Here is a 21,588-nt window from a genome sequence, read left to right on the forward strand (position 1 = left end):
CCCATTATCCCCACCCCAAAAATCTTTTAATTGACTGTGACACCAAAATAATCTCAACATGTATTAGCTCAGCTAAAATAATGTGAAAAAATGCTACGAATGTAACTGAAAGATTTTGATTATGAGGCATACATACTGAAGTGAAGACTGCAATACATGTATTCATCTTTGAGGAGAATCTATTAGTGTCTTGGAAATTTTATGAGATACTCAGAACTGCAGCCAAAAACTGAGTGAAACTGTTGATGTAAAGGACACCAATTTTTACAGGAGAATTTATGACAAATAGAGCATCTTCTAAGGCTTTTTATAAAGTCCCTTATCTCCAAAGAGCTCTCTTCCTCCTTTGTACTTTTGAAAGGAAAGTGATATAAAGCTCAGACAGTGATAGCATCCATTTCTCATAAAATTCTCAGTGCGTTTACTGTCAGCTGAAGTGTTTCATTACCTCAGAACTAAACCATGTTCAGCTGATGCCACAGTCACTTTCCAAGACCAGATGATAAATACTTGTATTTCTGTAGGCCACTGGTAGCCTCTTCTGACGCAGCTCAGGGGGGTGCAGATGCATTCATGTGCATGTAAGAACATTTGGAGAGTGAAGCCCCTGTGGTCTTCCCCTCCTCTTCATCACCAACCTCTCCCCGTATTGCAGGGGGCTTTTGCTTGGCACAGCAGGTGAAAGTGTCCAGAAAACCCATGCGGAAACGCTTGTTCATAAAGCAGTATATGATAGGGTTCACACAGGCAGAAGTGTAGGACAACAAGTGGATAAAGGAGATAGGAGCTCCTGAGAGATGCTGGTCTGCCGAAGAGGTGTCAAACGCGCGCCAGGCATTGACGCTGAAGATGGGAGTCCAGCAAAGGAAAAACAAAATCACTATCACCATCAACATGCGGATGACGAGTTTCTTGGCCATTAAGTTGGCAGAAGAGCTGCTGCTTCTCACCCTGTCTATTTTGCTATGGCTAGTAGCAGAGAGCTGTTGCAATGGCATTTTCCTTTTTCTTTTGGTTTTGTTGAGGTAGCATCCATCTCCATCCTCATATTTGGCACTGCAGGTACTTCTTTTTCTTTCTGTACATATAAATTAGTACTTAAATAGTTGGCTAAGTATCTCTGAAGAGTGATTCAAAATACAAAACAAAGAATGGAGTCTAAGTCTAAATACATAACATAATTCATGACTGAACAACTGCTGCAAAGGAAGCACTGGCCTACTTCTGAGTCCCAATATTCTCATGTCTTAACTCCATACAAATTGATGCAAAAGATGCAAGAACACTGTTTGCTCAAGTATTTGCTGAAGATAGATAGTTTTCAAAATTATATGCTTCTACCTTAATTTGACAATTTTTACTGTGATGTTTATTGACAGAAATGGTCACCATCCATAGCCAGAAAAAAAATCTCGGTATTTCTTTAATAAGAAAATTAGAAATTTAATGTATCCTGCCCAGAGTCTTTGCAAACAAGGCATAGGTGAGGAATTGTTTGCTAGTGAATAATGGAATAACTTCTATCAACAAATGCATCTGGCAGGTTCATGACCATAACTGACCATAATGATTATTTTTGCAAATAGAAAATTTTGCTTTTAGTAGAGTCAAGATGACTGCTTACATCTTCACTCTAACTTTAAAAAACACCCAAAGCTAAATCTATTGTTACCTCGTGAAGATTTTCTCTGGCTGGCATCAAATTTTATTCCTCTGTAGAGTTCCAAAGAAATTAGGCCATACGCAACCATCATTATAATCCCAGGTATAAGAAAGAGCATGAGTAGCAGGAAAGTGTACCTAAAGAGTCAAAAGACAAACTGTGATCAGGGAACAGCACAAACCCAGAAAACCTCCTTTTTTGTCCAGATGAGAATTTTGGGGGTGTGGGGGAGGATTTCAAGATTTTGCTGAAATTTTTTCATGCTAATATGAAGAATCATTTTGATAGCTCTGGAAATCAGAAGCTTCCCACCTCTCCTCTTCCTTCTTCCCCCAGAAGAGAACAGCAAGAACAAGGCTAATGTGGCTGCAAAACATCCATCACCCAAGCTCTGCAGGCCCAGAGGAGATGGGCACTCCCATAGTGATTAGAGGGGGCAGAAGGTCTCTGCCTGTGAAGTGGGGCTCTCTGCTGTAACCAGATGAGCATCAGATGCCCTGTAGCTTTGCGTGATGTAAAAATTGCCTTGCAGGAGCCAGATGAGCAGCTGCTGATTCTCAAAGGAGCCCCTGGTATTGGTAGTCACTGCTTCAGTGAGATCTGACTTGCCAAGGGTCGTGGCACACACAGGCAGGGACGGAGCAGCCACAACCTGGGCTTTCATACCTGGGGCCATGCAGAGCCCCTGGGGAGGGATCCCAGGGCTGGCAACCCCTTCGCTAAAGGAAGCAGCTTTTACTTGGCTGCACATCTGCTACTTTCCTAGGCAGCTTCTCTAACGCAATTAAAAGTTGCGGAAATCATTCTGTTTAAATACATTCATGAGCCTATGTCTCTTCTGCTCCCTGCGACTTTGGTGCAAACTCACTAATGCACCTGGGAATCTGCAACGACACCATGGAGAAGAGAACTTCGCCCTGCAACCTCCCTCCTCATCTGTACTCATACTGTCAAATACCTGAGACTACAGAAAGCATTAATACAAATTTACTATGTTTGTGGATACGTCATACTGAAGTGGTGCATACTTTAATCTTGTTCCCAGTGCCAACTGACCTTCAGTAGCCAAAACCATCCTACATCTTCTCAGTGCCAGTTAAAGTGTTTAGTCATTGTGCAAGGACAAAAATGTCTAAATAATATTGCTGCTTGATAGTGCTGTTATTTACTTATGGTGGATGTGTAGGACTTGGAGCACTGTCTCTCCCCTCATCTCTCTGCCCCTACGCTCTATAAGTGACCAAAAGCGTTCAGTTCTCAAGAAGGGCATCTGCAACCTCTCCAACTTCTCATATTCTGCTTCTCTGCTTCAGAGGACCTTCAGACAAACAAATTAACAGGCAAGGCAGCACACAGAGAGGCACTTGTATGTGGCTGCACTTCTCAAAGATTAATCAAGGATTTCTCTGGAAATTTTTAAGTTTATGTATAAATGAGTGAAAGCCGTATTACTACTTGAAGAGTGACAGATGCTTTCTTTACAGCGACAATAGGGGCTTAGCAGACCACAGTGCGAGAATCATTGCCATGTTGGGTATCATTCCTATGACAAGAGAAAAGTCATACAAGTGTCAAAATGTAAGCAGCTTAAAAATGTGATTTTTTTAAAATTTATTTCTTAAATAAGCATGACAGAAGTGTAAATGTTTGCTGAAGGCTAATACCTGATTTTCAATAGGCTTAATGCTACCATGAAATCCTGTTTTCTGCCAGATAATTATGCAGTTGCTAACAGTCAGTTATGTCTTACCACGACTGCTGAATGACATCACTTGGCCAAAGGAGCCGACACATATTTGCTGTGGTGTTGTTGTACTTGGTAAAAGGTACCAGTTTGCTGTAAATTGGGTATGGTGACATGATAGTAAAGGAGACACACCAGGTAGTAGCAATCACTTTCAAGGCATGAGATTTTGTCTGCCAGACCCTGGACTGCAGAGGTTTGCAAATGGCACTGTATCTCTCCAGAGATATGGCAACCAGGTTGAATGTAGATACACTTACAGAGACACCTATATATATAAAATAAAGATAAAGGTTATTCTCTTGTTTTAAAGGTTCATGTTATTTTCAAATACTTTTTCTAACTTTCTGTATGCATGTAGAACATTAAAAATATAGCAAACTATTTGTAAGCTAAAATATTTATAAATATCATACTGATGAAGTCAGAGAAGAGTGTGTGGACAATGGGTCTGAGTTTCCAGACTGATGTTCCTGCTCTGCACTTCTCTAACTCGAGAAGTCCAAGAGAAAAGATTCATTCTGTCAAACCATGAAATTCTGATAACAGGGAAAGAAGACAAATTTTCCTCCTAATTCTTCTCTTTGCTGCTGTGGTTTATACACTCAAATAATTGCACTGAAATTCAAACAAGCATTTGAAATCAGTGGGATTATGCTGTTAATTACTTTTTTAACACAGAAGTTCATAGTCCCTCTTCTATTGTTTTATTTTTTTTAAGTTTTCTGCTTGACAGGTGATCTGATTTTCTTATTCACGAGCTTTAAATGTGTTATCACTTTTTAAATTAGATGCTAATGGAGTTACAAACAGGAGAAATTAAGTCATGAAAGCAGAATCTTTGTCCTTCAAGTGCCCTAAATTTCTCTTGTTTCTAATTTTCTCTTGTTAAATTTCTCTTGCAGTTTATCACTGCAAGACTACAAATATTTCTTCTTAACTTTCTCACAGATTTTTATTTCATTGAACGAGCTTTCATTAAAGGATCTTTGTGATTGTTCTAGTGTGGGTCGAAATAAAAAATGCCAATAGCTTTAAAGTTTTTTTTACACAAATTATCTGTAATTTAAAATAAATCTTTCCACATTTTAAGATGAAAGATTAAGAGCATAGGTGATACAATGGATGTCAGTGACTGTTTGTCAGTTGAAACCTCTGTTAACCTGAACTGCTAATGGGAAATATCCACTTTCTGACTCTTAAAATAAAACAAACACCTTCATAATGAAAAGCTTCATGTTCGAAAATATTTTACTGGATTTTTTTATAAAGTAATTTACATAGTGTGAAATAAGAGAAAGATGACAATGCTTCAGTATTTTTTTATGGTATTTATGGCAGCAATTCATTACAATTGTTTGAACACGGCCTTCTGTTTCATTGGTTTTATCTACAAAAAGATGTTGAGTTCCCATTCGCACACTTTAGGTGTGTACTTTCACATTACATCAAAGTTCTCAAGGGCATGGGTTGAAAGGGGACCTAAGGTTTCTGTACTTAACTGAGGGTCTCCTAAGGTCGCAAAAACTTTACATAATGTTCTCCTTTCTTGTTTTTTTTTTTTAAAGAAACAAGCAGGCACACAAGAAGTGTTGGAAGTGAGACAAAATCGCTTACACAGACATACATAATACAGGCATTTTGAAACTCCTGGCTCCTGGCTCCACAACCGAAGGGGGTATGGCACAGCATGTAAGAGTGGTCCTTCTTAAAGTCAGCCTGTAAAACCTGTATCTGCATTTTGTGGTCTCCTGGTGAGCTCTGATCACATCTGTTCTCTTCTCAAAAAGTGCTTGCTCTAACTTCCAGCTCCAGACACCTACTTCAGCCTATTTTTTTTCATGTATCACTGCTACCAGAAATCTGTGGGCAAAATCTGCCCTTTGTGAGGATTGTACAACCCTGTAATTTCTGATGGGTGATCTGAACACTGCTAATAACTCTGTCAGAGATGGGTAAGCAAGTGCATGTGCCGAGTTCCTCATTAAAACTTGATCATGCAACATACTGCTCACTTAACTTGATCCCGTGAAACACTTCTGTGTGTAGTTAACATTAAGTGGTGCCTCTATGTTTTGCTGGATGATACTAAGGAAACCAGAACCACAAAGATTTGCACTACGAAGTTATTTCTTTGTGATTTTTGGTAACTGTTCAATGGCAGATGGAAACAATCAGTTTTTTACTAGTCTTTAATGACTTTTTCACCTACCTCAGTCAATCTTCAAAATAAGTATAAACGTCCAAGACTTACCCATGAAATAAGTGGCAGTTTTGCAAACAGCGCTTCCAAAAATAAAATCTTTCAACAGGTTGGGAATGAGGGTGAACGGCATGCAGAAAAGGCAGAGCATCAGGTCGCTGACTGCTAGCGACAACAGAAATGTATTGGTGACTGTTCTCATCCGCTTGTTTCTTATCAGCACTGTAATTACTAGAATGTTCCCCAAAACGCTGAGCAGAAATATCAAACAATACAGCAGAATCCGAATTATCTGATGCAAATCTGAAAATTGTCACAGGGAAAAAATCAGTTACGCACTATGAAGATCATAGACCAGTATGTGTCATCTTTTAATCAAAAGGTACAGCCTTTCAAAAACCTTTCTGTATTCACTTTTACTAAGGTTTATGTCTTTATACCAATATAAAATCAGTGGAAGTTCTGACATTCTTAAACTTATTCTGATCTACCTGAATTGCATAACATTAAAATACAACACATGCAATATAATGTCCATTTGGAGACCCAAATATGACTTCTTAAGAGCACGTTCTGCTCACACTAGTTACTATGCACCACTCACTCACCATGGTAGTTCCTCCTTTATGCAGAAGTAAGAAATGATACAGCAATCAAAAATATTTTAATACATGGATGATTTTTTTCAGCCTCAGAGTGCTATAATGTCATATTTAATCACTTGCATGCACAGTATCAGGTCAGATAACTCCTTTGTTATTGAATTGCTCAAAGAGTAAAAATCATGTTTCTCCAAGTCCTTAGCAGAGCTGTTTACATTTTGTGCCCAATAGTGCTACTGTTTTAGTTTTCCATTATATCCACATTTTGTCCTAATTGAAATTTTAACTTGGAAAACCAGCACATACTAAATTCTTTCCTGCCTGTTTCTCATCCTAACTTATCAGCAAGCAGTTGGTTTTGCACTCCCTCACAGAAAAAGCCTTGTGTAGCTGTTTCTTTCTGTAGTATCTCTACTTACAGCTAGAACTAAAACTGCCTGAAAAAATCTATTTTTCTATACATACCTTTAGAAGGATAAGGTGGATCATCCACACAGAAAAAAGTGTCATTTTCCAAGATGATATTGCACAGGAAAGCAGTAATATTGGTACCGTTCCCGAGGAAGCTAGCATCAACTATTTCCATTCTTCAGTATCCACAGGTTAACTTTGATGAAGAAGAGGGTGGGTTTGTAACTATCTGCCCATTCCTTCAGTAAACAAATAGATTTCTGAATGAAATCTTCAGCAGAGATACGAGAGAGGCAGTTGTGCAAGGAAGCTCTTCTAACGCTCCGTCAGGAACACCCAGCACACAGAGTCCTGTTCAGGCTGAACAAGATTTATTCCAGTGGAACACAAGGCAGTTCAGAAAAGCAAAGCATGCGTGCACATACACGCTCACATGTATGCACGCACATCCACACACACACACATCCCCTCCCGTACTTTTTTAGATCCACCCTCTTCTGTTACTGGACTACTGTTGGGATTATAAAGAGGCTAGAAAAAGATTACAGCATTAACCCCTTGCAAGATTGCTTCTACTCACATCTCTGCAATATTTCTCAGAGGGAGTCTGTATTGCCACAGCCAATAAATCACAACCAGTGAGTGATGAGAGTGATAAATCCATCTCTCAACCAACAACATATAAAATGGTAAGAGTAGCTGAATAAAAGGGCAGAGAAGAGAAAAACAGTGAAGATTTTGCATGCCTTACATGAAAATGATTTCTTATCTCCACATTTTTCAGAGCAGACTGAAGACTGGGTATGCTTAGAAAAACAAGAGCTGTTACATTTATCTCATTTGGTGAAGTGCTAACTTCATATGGAAGCGCTGTATGTGCCTGATCCAAACCCCAGTAAGTCAATAGAAAGACTCACTAATTTCAATGTTCTTGGATCAAACCTTACGGAAGTATGATATTAGAATTGTTCGTTAATATAAGCAGAAGCCTACACATTTTCTCAGTGCAAGGACTTGTGTATGACTTGCACACAAACTTGATGAGCTGATAAACTGCGGCACATTAGTTACACACTAGCGTAAAACACAACGATCTTGATTGTTTAAAAGAAACTCTTTCTTCTGAGTTCTGCTTTTTGCATACAGAGACATCATCCCCTCTGGTGTTTCGACAAAGTCATGGGCTTTTAACTGCCAGTATACAGCTTGTTTATGGCCAAAAATGTAAATTAATATTATAAATTAATCCCTGCTATAGCTCAATGGAAAACAAATTTCACACTTCAAATATCCTCTAGTTAAATGGACAGAGCAATAGCAGGTTCCTAATACAGGTTTCGTCCCCTTAAAGTTGATATACACAGCCTAGGAGGCCTGGATTTCTTTCCCAGTCTTGCCAGCCTTGCTCTATAGTGCCATTAACAGGACTGGGTATGTAAGGGAGTAGATTGGAAAGTTACACCTAAAGTTATAATTTTTAAATTATCTTTTCTTTAGCAGAGGAATTATATTTTTTCCATTTCTTTTACAGATTTTTGCATTTTTTAAAAATCTGAGATAAAACAACTCAGGCTGGCAATTGGTGTATTCGATGTGTGACTGTCTCAGCTGAAAAAAAAATTCAGTCCAGCAGGACTCAATTCCAGTTTCAAAGGTGTAACATACTGGTAGGAAATTAATCCAGAATGACACATTCAGGTTTATTTTTCCACTCATGATTCTCAAAATGGGAGAAAATCATATTGAAGAAACAAAACTTAAAATGTTTCCATTTTTGCATTGATTGAGCATTGTTTGAACATTAGGTACCAACGTCTCCAAAACCCCAATTTTCTCTTAGCTGCCTAATTCACCTTTTTTTTTTAATGTGTTTTCTATGATTAAATTGATGTGTGTTACTAATCAACCCCTCTATTAAATGACAAATGTTGCCCATTTAATTAAACATAGAAAATTTTTTTTGTTGTTTTAGTTTTGAATTTATTTTTAATTGTTCCGGTATTTCCTGAACATTTTCTCTGACAATTCAAATTATTATAATATCCCAAACAGCTGAAATGGTGGCCAAGACAGGTGCTGATTTAGTAGAGGTAATGCACAAGAAAAGTAACAGATGCTTTTTGGAAAGGACTGCTGAACTTAGGTTGCCTTTTTGCTCTTCTTCATAGACAATAAAAAGATGCAGACTAGTCTAAGCTGCCAAAACTTCTGGTTAACAACTTCTCTTTTATTTGAAAATTACTTTCTATAGAAGAAAAATCAGCAACAAACCAACTCAGACCAAATTTTGTAGCCTACGTCTGCCTTTCTAAGGTGTCCTTTACACTTGAGATACTCATCGTGCTTTCCATATCCACATGTGACTCACTTCAACAAAGTCTTTAAATCTTAGAACATTTTCTTCTGTCATAAAGTAGCATTCAGTCTGAACAATTTTCAGCTTTAAGAAACCTTTCTGTATCAAAGAAGCTATTATAATTATTTATAATTACTGTAATGGTCTGACCTGCTGCAAAACACAGGCTGGGTAATTGTGTTTAGCAATTCCTTTACTGAATTAAATAGCCTGTAATGGAGTTCGAGTCTTTCTGTAAGCAAGACGTCAAATTGTTGTTCTGGGCTTATTCTTAATGTGGAAGAGATCTTTCTGGATTCCTGGCACCTTCTATTAGATCTGCATTAAAGAAATCAGTTTCAGTTGTGTTGAATGGCTGATATTAGCAGTATTTCCTCTATTACTTTTTACCATAGATGTGTTGCTATTTGGGGTTGGATTGTCTCTCAATTCATTTTTCATTTACAGTTTTTACACTGGTTATACCACTATACTTCTGGAGTGAGGGGTTAATTGCTGGTGTTCTGATGTGTTATAGCTTGGTTACTCCTGTACCATGAAGAAGCAACTACACTATACTATAGTTATACTAAACTATATACATAGTTTATGTATATATATGTGTATATGTAACTATACTTCAGTTATACTAAAGGGAGAGATTAATTTTTATTTATTATGTCAGATACAGACTGAGATTGTGCACTTGTCATCAACCGCTGGGCTTCCAGACTTGCTAAACTGGATTGCGTAGTCTTCCATGAAGTCTCCAGGACCTGGTTAAAAAGAAGAGAAGAAATAGGGTGAATGGAAGTCTGGAGGAGACACAGTTAGTGATCAGGAAGGAAGACAAGATTAGGGGGATCATTGCAATCAAAGAGATTGCACAGGGGCTATGGTACTGTATCCTGTATTGTGACAGAGAGTGAATTATCATTCTGAAGTCAACTTCTCTGTACCTGCCATGATTTTGTCGTATCTGAAGAACATCCGGTTGGTTATTCATTCCTTGTAAACAAATGGTTTCATACCTTCCATGAGCATCGCGGCCCAGGTCTAAAACCTTTTCTAGTTATTCTACAGTCTTTCACAGATGTTAACACATAAAGATGAATCAAGGATTTAAATAATGGCATATTGAGTTTTTGTGTTGTTTTTTCCTCTGTTCCTTTCCTAATAATTCCTGTAATCCTATTTGCCTTTTTTATGACTACTGAGAATTGAACTGATGTTTTCATGGAATAACCTACGATAAGTTCAGTAGTGTCTTTCCTGCACAGTAATATCTAGTTTAGAGCCCTACACTGTTCATGAAAATTTATAATTGTTTTCTACTTTGCAGTGATTTTTATTCTCCCATTTTATCAGAAAGAGCTTTCTGCAATTCTTCAAAGTCAGTTTTTGCTTCTTCTCTCCTTGAATGACTTAGCATCAGCAGAAAACTCTTTTACCTTTCCCCTCTTCCCGTTTTCTGGAGCATTTATGAAAGTGATGAGCAGCTATAGCAAAGCTTCTTGTGGGCCTCCATTCAGAATTGCCTTTCACTCCTACTCCTGGGACCAGCTTCCCCAGGATGGTAGGACCCCCTCACCCAGCCCCATCCCAAGCGATGGGCCCGCTGCAGTGTCAAAGCATGCTCCCAAAGCACATGCAAGAGGGCTGAAGTCAATGAGACCAGCAGCCATGGCCGGAAGCTTCATGTAGTCAGCAGAAGTGCAAAATGGACCAAACTGCCTCGGATGCAGCCTGCTTTGTGGAGCCTCTTGGCTTAGTCACGTACCGTGCAGACAGCAAATGAGTGGAGAGCATAGTGGAGGGAGGCAGAAGGTAGAACATAGACACGAAGGGTTAAGGGATAAGTACTAAGCCATGATTCACTCCAGAGGGTACTGATTTCAACCAAAAGCAGAATGAGTGAGGGAACGCTACCTTGTGCAAATCCCAACAACTGTGTAGTTACAGTTTAAAACAAACTGGATCATCTTGTTCACAAGCTCAGATCTCTACATCTGCAAGGTGTGGCTTTCCTCTACAAAATTTGTGCAGATCACGTGTCCAGAGATTTTTATCTGTTATTACCATACCCACCAGTTTTCCTTCTGTGGGTGCCAGGCTTACAGACTGGCTTGTAATTCCAAGGGTTTAGTTCCCCTGGAGCCCTTTTTAAACATTGCCATCACATTCACACAATTTTTTTTCTCTGGCAACAACATAGTTCTAAGCAAGAGATTAGACATCATGTTTAATAATTTTACTATTTCCTTTACAAGTTCTGGACGAATGCCATGTGGTCCTGGGCTGAGCTGGATTCAGTGTCTGCTGGTTAAATTGCCAGACTACATAAGTAAGAATTTGCTATGAACTCTTGACTCCCCTTTTGGAGTGGATTTCTGCATGAAACATATTAGGATCAAAGAGTTTTGGTTTTCTAGGCATTTTTTTGCACAGATTTACTCAAATGTACGGCCAATAATCTTAATGTTTGGACAGTTCTGAGTTGTCTTTTTATCATTTCTCTTTCCACTACATAGAGCTAATCGCATGATAGATCACTCTCTCATGCAGATCAGTATCATCTCATTGTCTCCCTGCAAGTTTTAAGAGAGAGAAAAAAAGGAAGCTGTTTTAATAACATGCTTGCTAATCACAGATGTAATTTTATTATTTAGGAGAAACAAAAACCTGAATGTCTGTCCCACTTGAACTTAATCATGCATTATTTGGGATATTGGAAGTTTTAGCCAAGAACTTCCTTTGAGTTGGCTGCTTTATTAACAACACTAATTTATTAATAAAATTGGCTTTATTAATTAAGAAATAATTTAGGTACCATAGTGTACCTGTGTAGACAGTTTAGAGAAAAGTATACAAAAATATTTTTTCCCTGTATTCGAAGAAGAGGATGCCTGCTAATCCATGAAAATAAAAGAATCTGCCATTTTAATTTATTTTTATTTTTATTTTTGTCTTAATCCTTTTCTTCCCTTGTAATGTCAAATACTGAACCCACTGGCTTTGCAGCCAAAACAGTTTCTGTGCTCTGTCATTTTATGCTACACGTATAGTGCTTTTCTCATCCAAAACCAAACCACATCAATTTACAGTTACCTCATTCTTTTTGCTGAACAATAAGCATCTGTTCTGGTTTTTCATTAATTTGACAAAGATCTTTACTTCAATTTAAATAGAAACTCCACTTGTAAAATGATGAATTTGGATAAGCTTATCTTTATCTTGTGTCAAACCTACAAATAATTTGGATTTGTTGCCAGGTCTTTTTTTTCCTGGCAAATGAAGTAAAATAAATGAATTAGAAGAAATATATATGGAAAATCATGGTCTACTTCTGTTCTCACTTGCCAGGGTTATGCTGGCATTAGTCCACTGATTCAGTGGAGTTACTCACATGGATACAAACTACAGGGAGATCTGAATTAGGCCACACTTTCAGAAAACACACAAAATTCTCAGGAACACAGTTATTTTAAGCTTTTTCAAGGTGATCTGAGCTTGAGCCCTATCCGTGTCTCACAGCAACTGCAATTAAGACCAGTTTATATCATACTCACCTCAACTCAGGAACATAAGGATGAAATTTACTTCAGAGCACCTTGTTGTACTGTCAATGATTTCTGAAATAGCATTCGCCACCTGCAGAGGGAATCAAAGGCAAACAAGGTGCTCTTGCTGCCCCTGCAGTGCATCGCCAGTGGTCACGTATGACAGTGCTGTGGCATGTAGCTTAATAAATGCCTGGAAGACTCCACAGGTCTTGATAGATGATACTTCTCAAGGTATCTTTTAAAGGATTTTGGGGGTGATCACTTTTCTTTCTTTTGAAGTGCCAATTCATAGTATTTTAATTTCTTGGATGTTTGCAGTATCACCCACCTGACCTACCCGTATGACACATTACAGCTGGCCTTGATGCCTTCATGGGCATCCAGACAGCCTGTCATACCATTTTCCTCAGAAGAGAGGCAATGAGGTCTCCCAGGTGATGGCTGTGACTTTTGTACAATGTTCAAGGCTCTCTGATGAACAGGACGAATAAAGCATATTGTCTCTGTAAATCTTCAGGTCCAACTTCATAATCATGTTAAAGTTTCTGTGGGTTTTCTGGGTGAAAGAACAGCCAGAAATTCAGTTTCGCTCCAGAGATTGCTATGCAAGAGTTGTAGAAAGTTAAGGGAAAACTGCTTCAAAGAAATATGTGTAAATGGTCTGTCCCGTGTAACGTAAGATCACATAAAAATTCTACACCTTGTGACAGCCAATAAGAGTGAGGTCTGGGATGAATCATTACCCACTCATTCCTCCTACATGGTTTATCGTGCATGTTGCAACTCATGTTGGCACTTCTCAGCCAATGTTGGCCTATCACTAGGCTCAGCTGCCTCTCCTCTCTCCATATACCTAGCCCTCTAATTAATTTTTAAAATTGAAGGCAGAAGTTATAATAATGCTCGCTGGGCAACCGAAGTCGACCCTTTTCCTTCTCGTGGCTTATCATAACAGATGAATAAGTGCTTATGAGAGTTGAATAGAAACCCATGAAAGAGAAACACAGATATTTTTAAAAGGTGATTGTGTCTTTTGTAGGCTATACACTGTGTTCTACAGTCCTATTTTTTTCTTCACCCTGTAAATATTTTAGTTTGCCAGAAAAAAACAGTTCAGGATTCACGCTAGAGATGCAAGAAAATAGCCCTGCACACCCTTATGTTGTGGGTGCTAGAACCACATGCCAATGTACCAGCATGAACACATGGACCAAGATGTCACTTTTTTTTTTTAATTATCTTAACACCACCAGGTGTTGGTACCATTAATGGACTCCTTTGAGCATATTTTTGCTCAGCATCAGTCAAAGTCAAAATCCATCACATGTTCTAAGGTACCAGTCACCTGAGACTCTTTTCTGAGGTATGTCACGACACGGTTTGTAACAAACAGATAAAAAGTTCAGGGGCTGCCACCAGAAACAGGCCCCATAGGTTATAATGTCAGCAACAAAATGGTGTAACTGTTCTTGACACTATTCAACTGCTTAATAAAGCTCAAAACTGGAACAGACTGCTAAATAAACCCCTACCTGTAACAATCGAGAACTGCAGTCTTTTCTTTTTAAGATTCCAGTTAAGCACATAACAAAGAGTCACTACTATTTTACCGCTAGAGATTTTCATTAGTAGATCTCAAAGAAGTATAAGAAAAAAGGTAGTTATGTTAACTGCAGTCACTATGAGTTTCAATTCAAACATGAAAAACATTAAGCACAGGAAAGTGAATATTTGGCACAGGCCACTCAGGGAGCTGGTGGAAGAGTCAGGAAAAAGAAGGCAATCTCTTCAGACTTGGTCCAGTGCTACATTTGTCAGACAGCTCTGCTCTGAAAAGAAGCCACGCTATACTCATGACGTTAAGATCAAACAGATCTCCACATTTCCTCAGAATTAGATAAAGAGATGTTAGTTTCACAACACGAACTAAGTCGTTACGGGACTGGCTGTGCAGTTAGTAGGGAGGAAATAGAGGAAGTCAGCTGATGTATTATTGGGTGAATTGGTACCAGCTTGTCTGAAGCCAGGGCTTTAATTTAAGATTCCACAGTTTATGTGTCTTACTATGTACAGAGAGAAGTTACTTTGTGTTTCATGACATTTGATTTGACATCTACATTTTTGGAGGAGTATCAGTTTCTGTAACGGATGATAAACACTTTTAAGGTAATACTATTGAAATTTGTTCATTGACATCTGAGTTTCCAAGAATCATATAATACTTGGCTTAAAGGAACCTAAGCTATGGGTAGCAAGAGAAGTATTGTCTCAATTAGAAAGATACTGAAAATTACACTTACATAAGAAGAATTCATTTAATAACAGTAGTTCTTGAAAGCTTCAGTTTTTACAGGGATCATAAACTTTCTATGAACAGCAGTCCTCTGATTTGACATAAATTTGCACAAGTCTGCACAAGAAATCGAATATACAATTTGCTTACGTTTTGATAAATTCTTTATTACTCAGTAGCTAAAGAGGGGCATATAGCTTCACTTTTTTCAAAGTAATTAACTGGCTAAGTCTCTTATCAACAACTGAATTTTGAGTATTAATTTTAGTTATTTGAGACAATTCAGACCATGAAGTGAGGGCAAAGAATAAGAAAAAAAGTAGAACAGAAAATAAAGTATTTGCAGTAGGGTATCTAGTTATGAAACAGCTAGCCAGAGAATTCAGAAGAATCTAAAGATTTTAGGAGATATTACAAAACTTCTCTCCTTTAGAAGACCTTTCTACCATTAGTATTGGTTACAGCATAGACAGCTATTATTGTCTATAAACACCTACCAGCAATCCATACAAAGAAATAATACTCTCTCCTTGAAAGTAACTAACCCAAGTAGGATTTTGATCTAATAAAAAGAAAAGCAAAAGATTACATGACATCTAGAATTTTGCTGGTTTTCCATCATCAGTATTTTGTGTGGAAGGGTATTCAGACAGTGAGATGATGGGTTATCCCCTTCAAGTTCTGGGGCTCCTAGAATGAAAGTAAGATTTTAAGCTAGGGATGGCTATGCATTTCATTGTACACAATTAAGTATTTTATTGTTTGACTCTTGTTCTTTTACTGTGACAATCTCCAGGCCAGGTTTTTTTTGGTTAACTGGAACTCTGCTAGCTGACAGTTTGGACTAATTATTGAACCAAGTAAGATGAGGTACAGGGAGACATTCAGGAGCAAAGACAATTTACCCCCGCTGCAGTTCTGTTCTAGGTCTTCATTTCTGGAATGTTTATCTTTATTTGTAAATTAGCCAAATTAACTTTGTGTTTTGGACTTCTTTGATAGGTATAATGCTGTCCAACAACTGGGGGTAGAAAGCTGTCAGTTTTTGAGAAACTGAGAGAGGCAGGTCAAGCCCATACTGATAACAAATACTCTGATTTATTTCAACTGTTGTGCTAAGCTGTCCTGGGAGTATTTGACAGTATTTCCATACAGAGTAATTTCAAAATATTATTCAAACACTGAAACACTGAAAATAATAATTTCCAGAGTTTCACCACATATGGGCTGTTAAAAGATAGTATTATTGGCCGTACTTGCCATGCTTTTGTCTATATAGTTCTTAAGAAAACATACTCAGAGGAACAATTGTTGTAGTTAGTTTGGATTATGTGCCCTTGTTTATACAATATTACATTGTGCAGGGAGTTAATGTGACTGAAAGCATGTAAGTTTTAAATTCATTTTCATTGTTTAGTCTTTGCTTACATTACAAAACTGTTTTGAAGCTGCCAAGGAGAAGACTCATCTCTCAAAAGAAGGGAGAAACAAAAGTCCAAGGACAAATTCTGCTCTGAATTCTCTATGCTTACTTTTTGGTAGAACGAGACTCAGTTAGGATGCTATGGTATCCCCAAATATCCAGACAAATATATCAGAAGTGGATCTTTGGGATGTAATCCTTGTATATAGAAAAATTATATGGTGCACCATTGATTTTGCTTTAACAAACATTTGAAAATTTGCAACTAATGTGGATGATTTCTTTTAATAATTTTTTGTGTGTCTGAAGTCATTATCTTACATTTGCAATTTCATGCACTGGTGTTAAGGTGCTTTGTACAGACAAAGCAGTGCAAAACACTCACAGATCATACGAATTGTGGCTGCTGTGTCATTTCTTGGATACCTTACTTCTTCCCAGTGTTCTCCTTTTATTCTAATGCATTCATTTTGCAATCCTGCAATGTGGGGGAAATTAATAAATTGAAGTAGGAAAGGTATTTCTGATGAGACCATGATAAAAAATCAGTGACCATTAATATTTTATTTTTACAAGCTCTGCTTATTTAAGTTGCTGGAGCAAGTAAAGGGTTTTATTAAAATTTTAAGTGTTATGCTAGTGAAATGCTACCAGATTCTACTTTTACTCACTCTGGTTTTAAATCCAGCAGTACCAGAAGTATGATCTTGCTCAAACCATCATCTTAGAGTGATGTCTTTAAATTTCATTTACATTTCAGTTAGAAAGCCAGAAGTGTCAGTTGCAATTTTATACTTTGTAAAGACAGACGTCCCCAAAGTCTTCACTTAATTCTTAATGACTGCTCATAAAAGTTGTTATTAGAAGTCAAATGGGAATGCTCTGGCAAAATAAAAAGTAAAGCACTATTTATTTCATTAGCTGTTAAACTGAGTCATTTCATACTGGAATATCTTGTTCACAAGACCTGATATAGAGAAGGCTGGAAATTTAAAACTGGATTCTGTGGGAAATATTCAAATAAATGCTAAAAAATCAGATAATGATATAAATTTCTAAATAAATTTTTATTTTCTGTTTTAAGAAGGCGTAGGTGGTAGGTAATATACTGTATTATCCGACCTAAAATAATAGGAAACTTTTGTTCTTCTGGTCTGACATGTTACTAAATATCCAAGGCCTTCCAGCTTTAATGCTGTTTGAGAAGAAACTGGCAGTACAAATTGATATTTCTTTGATGAAATCCAGATTATTTATCAAGAAGGCAGTAAATTTAATTTCCCTGAATAGTACAGGGGAGTGAGAAACAAAACAGGATTTTTCCTCACACTTTTCCTATCATCCTGTTCATTACATGGTGGCTCGATTAGTTAGTGGCATAATGACTTCTTTTCCTCTGTTCCTTCTTCATTGCATCCTCATGAGTGCTTCTTTAGCTATTGCCCTTCCTATCTGTGTGCATTTTCTCCTCCTTTAAGGCAGCTTAACCAAAACTGTGAATTTGCAAATAGCACCTTAAGTCCTGAGTGTTCATTCCTTAGGCCACACAACTGAGCTGTATTCAATACCTTCAACAGGGGTATTATTTCCAACGCTAAGGAGTAAATAAATGGTTAGGTCTCCAAGACTTGTGCCTTTGGATAAAGTTATGAAAGCTAGTAGTACCTCACTGCATAAGGATATTTTTAAAAAAATATTTTAAGTTTAAAAAAAAGCATATTAACTCATGTCACAGTTAAAGCTCATGGAAAGTTAAAACCATTGCATGGCTATGGATATTTGGGGGTTTTGGTGTCCTAAACCACTGCATAATGATGCCAAAGCAAAGTGTTTTTCTAAGTGAATGTTTGATTATAAAATCAATATGCATACATACATTTTCTCCTCTAAATCCCTTACCAAATCTACTCTATAGGCTATTTTAAGTCTTTGCCCCATTCATATTCTTGTTGCAAACCTTGACAGTTATATTTGGGGAAAAAAATTAACTAGGTTTTGAAAGTAGCTTCCTTCAAAGAATCAGTGTCAACTCCTGCTATTATTCCCCTGTATGTCAGTACATACGTGGGGGGACAGACTTATGTGTCACCTCTTTGATCTAAATCTTTATTACACTGCCTTTATTATTAATCTAATTTTACCCAAATGAAAAGCCTCATAAGCGAGAGTGGGTCCTTCTGCTGTTCAACAACTCCAATGAGGTATTTTAATGCTATATTTTAGGTTGATGCTATACACTCTATCCAGCAGAAATTTGCCTTGCTCTACTCTCTCTGAGTGCAAGCCTGAATGCAGTTTTAAACACCAGGAAATTTTTATCCACACTGGCTACTAATGTGTATCCACATATTTATTTAAGCTGGGAGCACGTTTTATCCCTTTTGCTACAGCAAATATGCCCTTTTATTAAACAGTGGGTAGGAATGTTGGCTGCAGGGGTCCTTCCTATGAAGATCAAAAGTGATCAATGACAAAAGTCACTAGGGAATGTAAGGAGGCATGCCACTGAGGAGGACGGACTATGGCAAGCTATTGATCTTGGGCTCAGGCATGTGAACTCCTGGAGCTGGATCAGGGAAAATCTGCCTTTAAAATATTCCATACCTTAGCTGTCTAATGCATCCCAGTTATTCTTCTGACACTACATATTCCTCCAATTACATTGCTACTACTCACATTGATGACTGATCACCTCAGCTACGGCAAATCTCTACCGTTCTGCTATATTGTTTTACCAGCTTCATATCTTGTCTTTTCAGTTTCTTTTTTGCAATGAATACAAATAATTCCAATCTTTCTTCAGCCCTTTAGCACTATGACCTTTGTGAATGTTTTCTAATTTTGCTTCCTGGTATTTCTGGGAACATGTTGCAAGATAGATTATAAGATTCAGTCCTGTATCCTGTTAATTAATAAAATAATACTTTTTTTTTTACATAGTACCTCTGTCCCTTTTTTGAATTAGCAAATTTGTTGGAAAGATTTCTTTACTGAGCTCTAAACAGTGATGCAAAACAGAAAACCTGACTGCATTTGTATATTTAATTTTTTTTTGCTTTCACTCCTCAGAGCTTCATCTGAAACCAAGTCATCTGGGTTTGTTTGTGCTCCCTAAAGCTGGGTACAATATTTCAGTGCAATTTTTCCTTTAAGGAGATTTGTATACAAATTTGTATTTTGGGGGTTAATGAGAGCAGGGTAGCCTGCTATTCAACAGCTCTGTATCCAGCCTTCAGAGCTGTGTTTTACATATGCTTGCTCTTCCACCTCATAGTTTTACACTCTTCAGGTGGTTGCTTTGAATTCTTGTGCACATTCTTATTATGAACTTATTTCCACAGTAAAAACTGTTCATTTATTTGCATTTTGTGTATGCACAACAATTCTTGTAACAGGCAGCATAACTACTCAATCTTTTCAGATCATTTGCTGCAATAATCTATTCCTGTATATAAACAGAGAAACTGTGTTTAGAAATTAGGGTCAGTTTTACGTTTTGACTTAACCTCTTTTCAGCTAATACAGGAAGATTGCAAGTATTTCAATATAGAATTCTTTAGACCCCTGGCACTGCCTGAGATCTATCAGAGGAGGTTCTATTCCATAGTTGGTGAAGATATTTATTCAGTGCCCAGTGCTCCCTTTCAATGGTGTAAAGCGTTTGTCCATACAAGGAAAGAAAAGCACCCTCAGTGCTTTTCTTTCAAAACTATGAGAAACTTATGAAGCTTCTGCTTGATATGCTCAGTTCATTCAGCAGTTCCATTTTGTAGTTTATCTTACTAGCACTTCTAGCTGTCTTTTCATCAGAGCAAACATCAAGTTAAGGAAGCAGAAGTCAAGGTAGAGGATATCTGAAAAATCCTAGTAATGGAAGTGAGGATCCCTGCGACCCAAACTAGCGTGCTCCTTTTAACAGGGTATCTGGTTATCTTCCACCTACACAATCACCAGGAAAGAATTGCAAAAACCCTACAAGAGTTGCTAGATCCTCTTGGTTTATTTTTCACTTTTGAATCTTCTATTTGAAAATGTAACAAACAAGGAAACTATCCTCTTGGTTTATTTTTCACTTTTGAATCTTCTATTTGAAAATGTAACAAACAAGGAAACTAATCAGCCTACTAATCCTTCATAATAAAAATAAAAATCAGAAAAAGGATAAATCCCCTTTGTCATCAAATCTTAACCTAGGAATAAAAAGTGCCTAGAATTGACACCCAAGGAGAGATGCTTGTTCTGCACTGAAGTTTATAGTTCTCCCTCTTAATGATTAAGAAGAGGAAGGCTATGACTTAGACACTAAGTAGTGTATTCAAGGTGATCTACTGGTTGTTGAAGATTTGCAAGACACACTGACATGACTCTGTAATAAGTTGTATATATTCCAGGCAGTGAACAAAAGTATAACAGACTACCTTAAAACATTTATTACATTTTCCACAGAAGACAAATTCCCCTACTGCAATAAGTAGGGACATGGTTTAGTGGTGGACTTGGTAGTGTTAGGTTAATGGTTGGACTCGATGATCTTAAAGGTCTTTTCCAACCTAAATGCTTCCATGATTCTATTCTAAGTAGGATATGGTACCAAGAAGCTATTTCAGTGGAATAATACTCAATACTATATAATAAATAAATAGAAAATCAGAGTTTTAGGTATTTTTAATAACAGGTATTGAACTCCACCACACACATCTTTTAGACATTTTTAAAAAGGGAATACTTTCTCTCACAGACCAAATCCAAGTTCTGCTTGTATTTCCATCACATAGCCTCACTGAAATCAATCGGTTTGAAAAGACAACACAGAATCTAACCCTAGCATACCTATATATTAATAAACTCAGACCTGGAGATGTTAAGTAAGAATGTCCTAAGAGAGCTCTTTTTAGTGCATATCTTGCTTACAGACTGATTGGTTAAAATTTGTAAGAACTTTAAAAGAAGTGGCTAAAGTAAGCTGTTACATGTGTATTGGGAAAATGTTTGCTACTGAATGTTGAATTAAGTCTTTTAAAACATTTGAATATGTACAATAGTTGTGTAAATTTCCCGACAGGCTTGCTGATAGCTGAATATACAATTTAAAATTAAGATATAAAATGTATGTCATGTATGAAGTGCGTATACTAGTCAGTATATAAACTGTATTTGTGATTCAGCACGTGTTTTTCTTCAAAACGGATCTAGATCAATAGACACCATGTCTGTTTTAAGCCCAAGAAATCCTACATCTGCATAATTATATCTTAATAGTCATGGTAAATGTACACATGGGATTTTACGAACCAGAAGATACAGAATGTTACTGCTAAAGCCCATGTCACTTGATTAATAACAAAACACAT

General features: G+C 37.3%; 1 protein-coding gene across 1 annotated transcript; it reads right to left on the minus strand.

Moving 5' to 3' along the window:
• Positions 1 to 551: 551 nt before the first annotated feature.
• On the minus strand, positions 552 to 6,798 carry CCKAR (cholecystokinin A receptor). The gene is made up of 5 exons (XM_009816037.2): positions 6,678 to 6,798; positions 5,662 to 5,913; positions 3,414 to 3,675; positions 1,673 to 1,800; positions 552 to 1,078 (listed from the first exon to the last, which is right to left on the minus strand). Exons 1-5 carry the CDS (start codon positions 6,796 to 6,798, stop codon positions 552 to 554), a joined length of 1,290 nt encoding a protein of 429 aa, XP_009814339.1.
• Between the last annotated feature and the right edge of the window lie 14,790 nt (positions 6,799 to 21,588).

The sequence above is a fragment of the Gavia stellata genome, chromosome 5 (genome assembly GCF_030936135.1).
Source record: "Gavia stellata isolate bGavSte3 chromosome 5, bGavSte3.hap2, whole genome shotgun sequence".
NCBI classification, from domain to species: Eukaryota; Metazoa; Chordata; class Aves; order Gaviiformes; family Gaviidae; genus Gavia; species Gavia stellata.

What these genes read in the sequence shown, in the direction of transcription:
- CCKAR (XM_009816037.2), bottom strand. Translation starts at nt 6,798, where the DNA reads ATGGAAATAGTTGATGCTAGCTTCCTCGGGAACGGTACCAATATTACT. An exon ending in AACTGCCACTTATTTCATGG is followed by an intron (nt 3,676 to 5,661) that starts GTAAGTCTTGGA and finishes TTATATATATAG; the next exon opens with GTGTCTCTGTAAGTGTATCT. An exon ending in GATGTCATTCAGCAGTCGTG is followed by an intron (nt 1,801 to 3,413) that starts GTAAGACATAAC and finishes TTGACTCTTTAG; the next exon opens with GTACACTTTCCTGCTACTCA.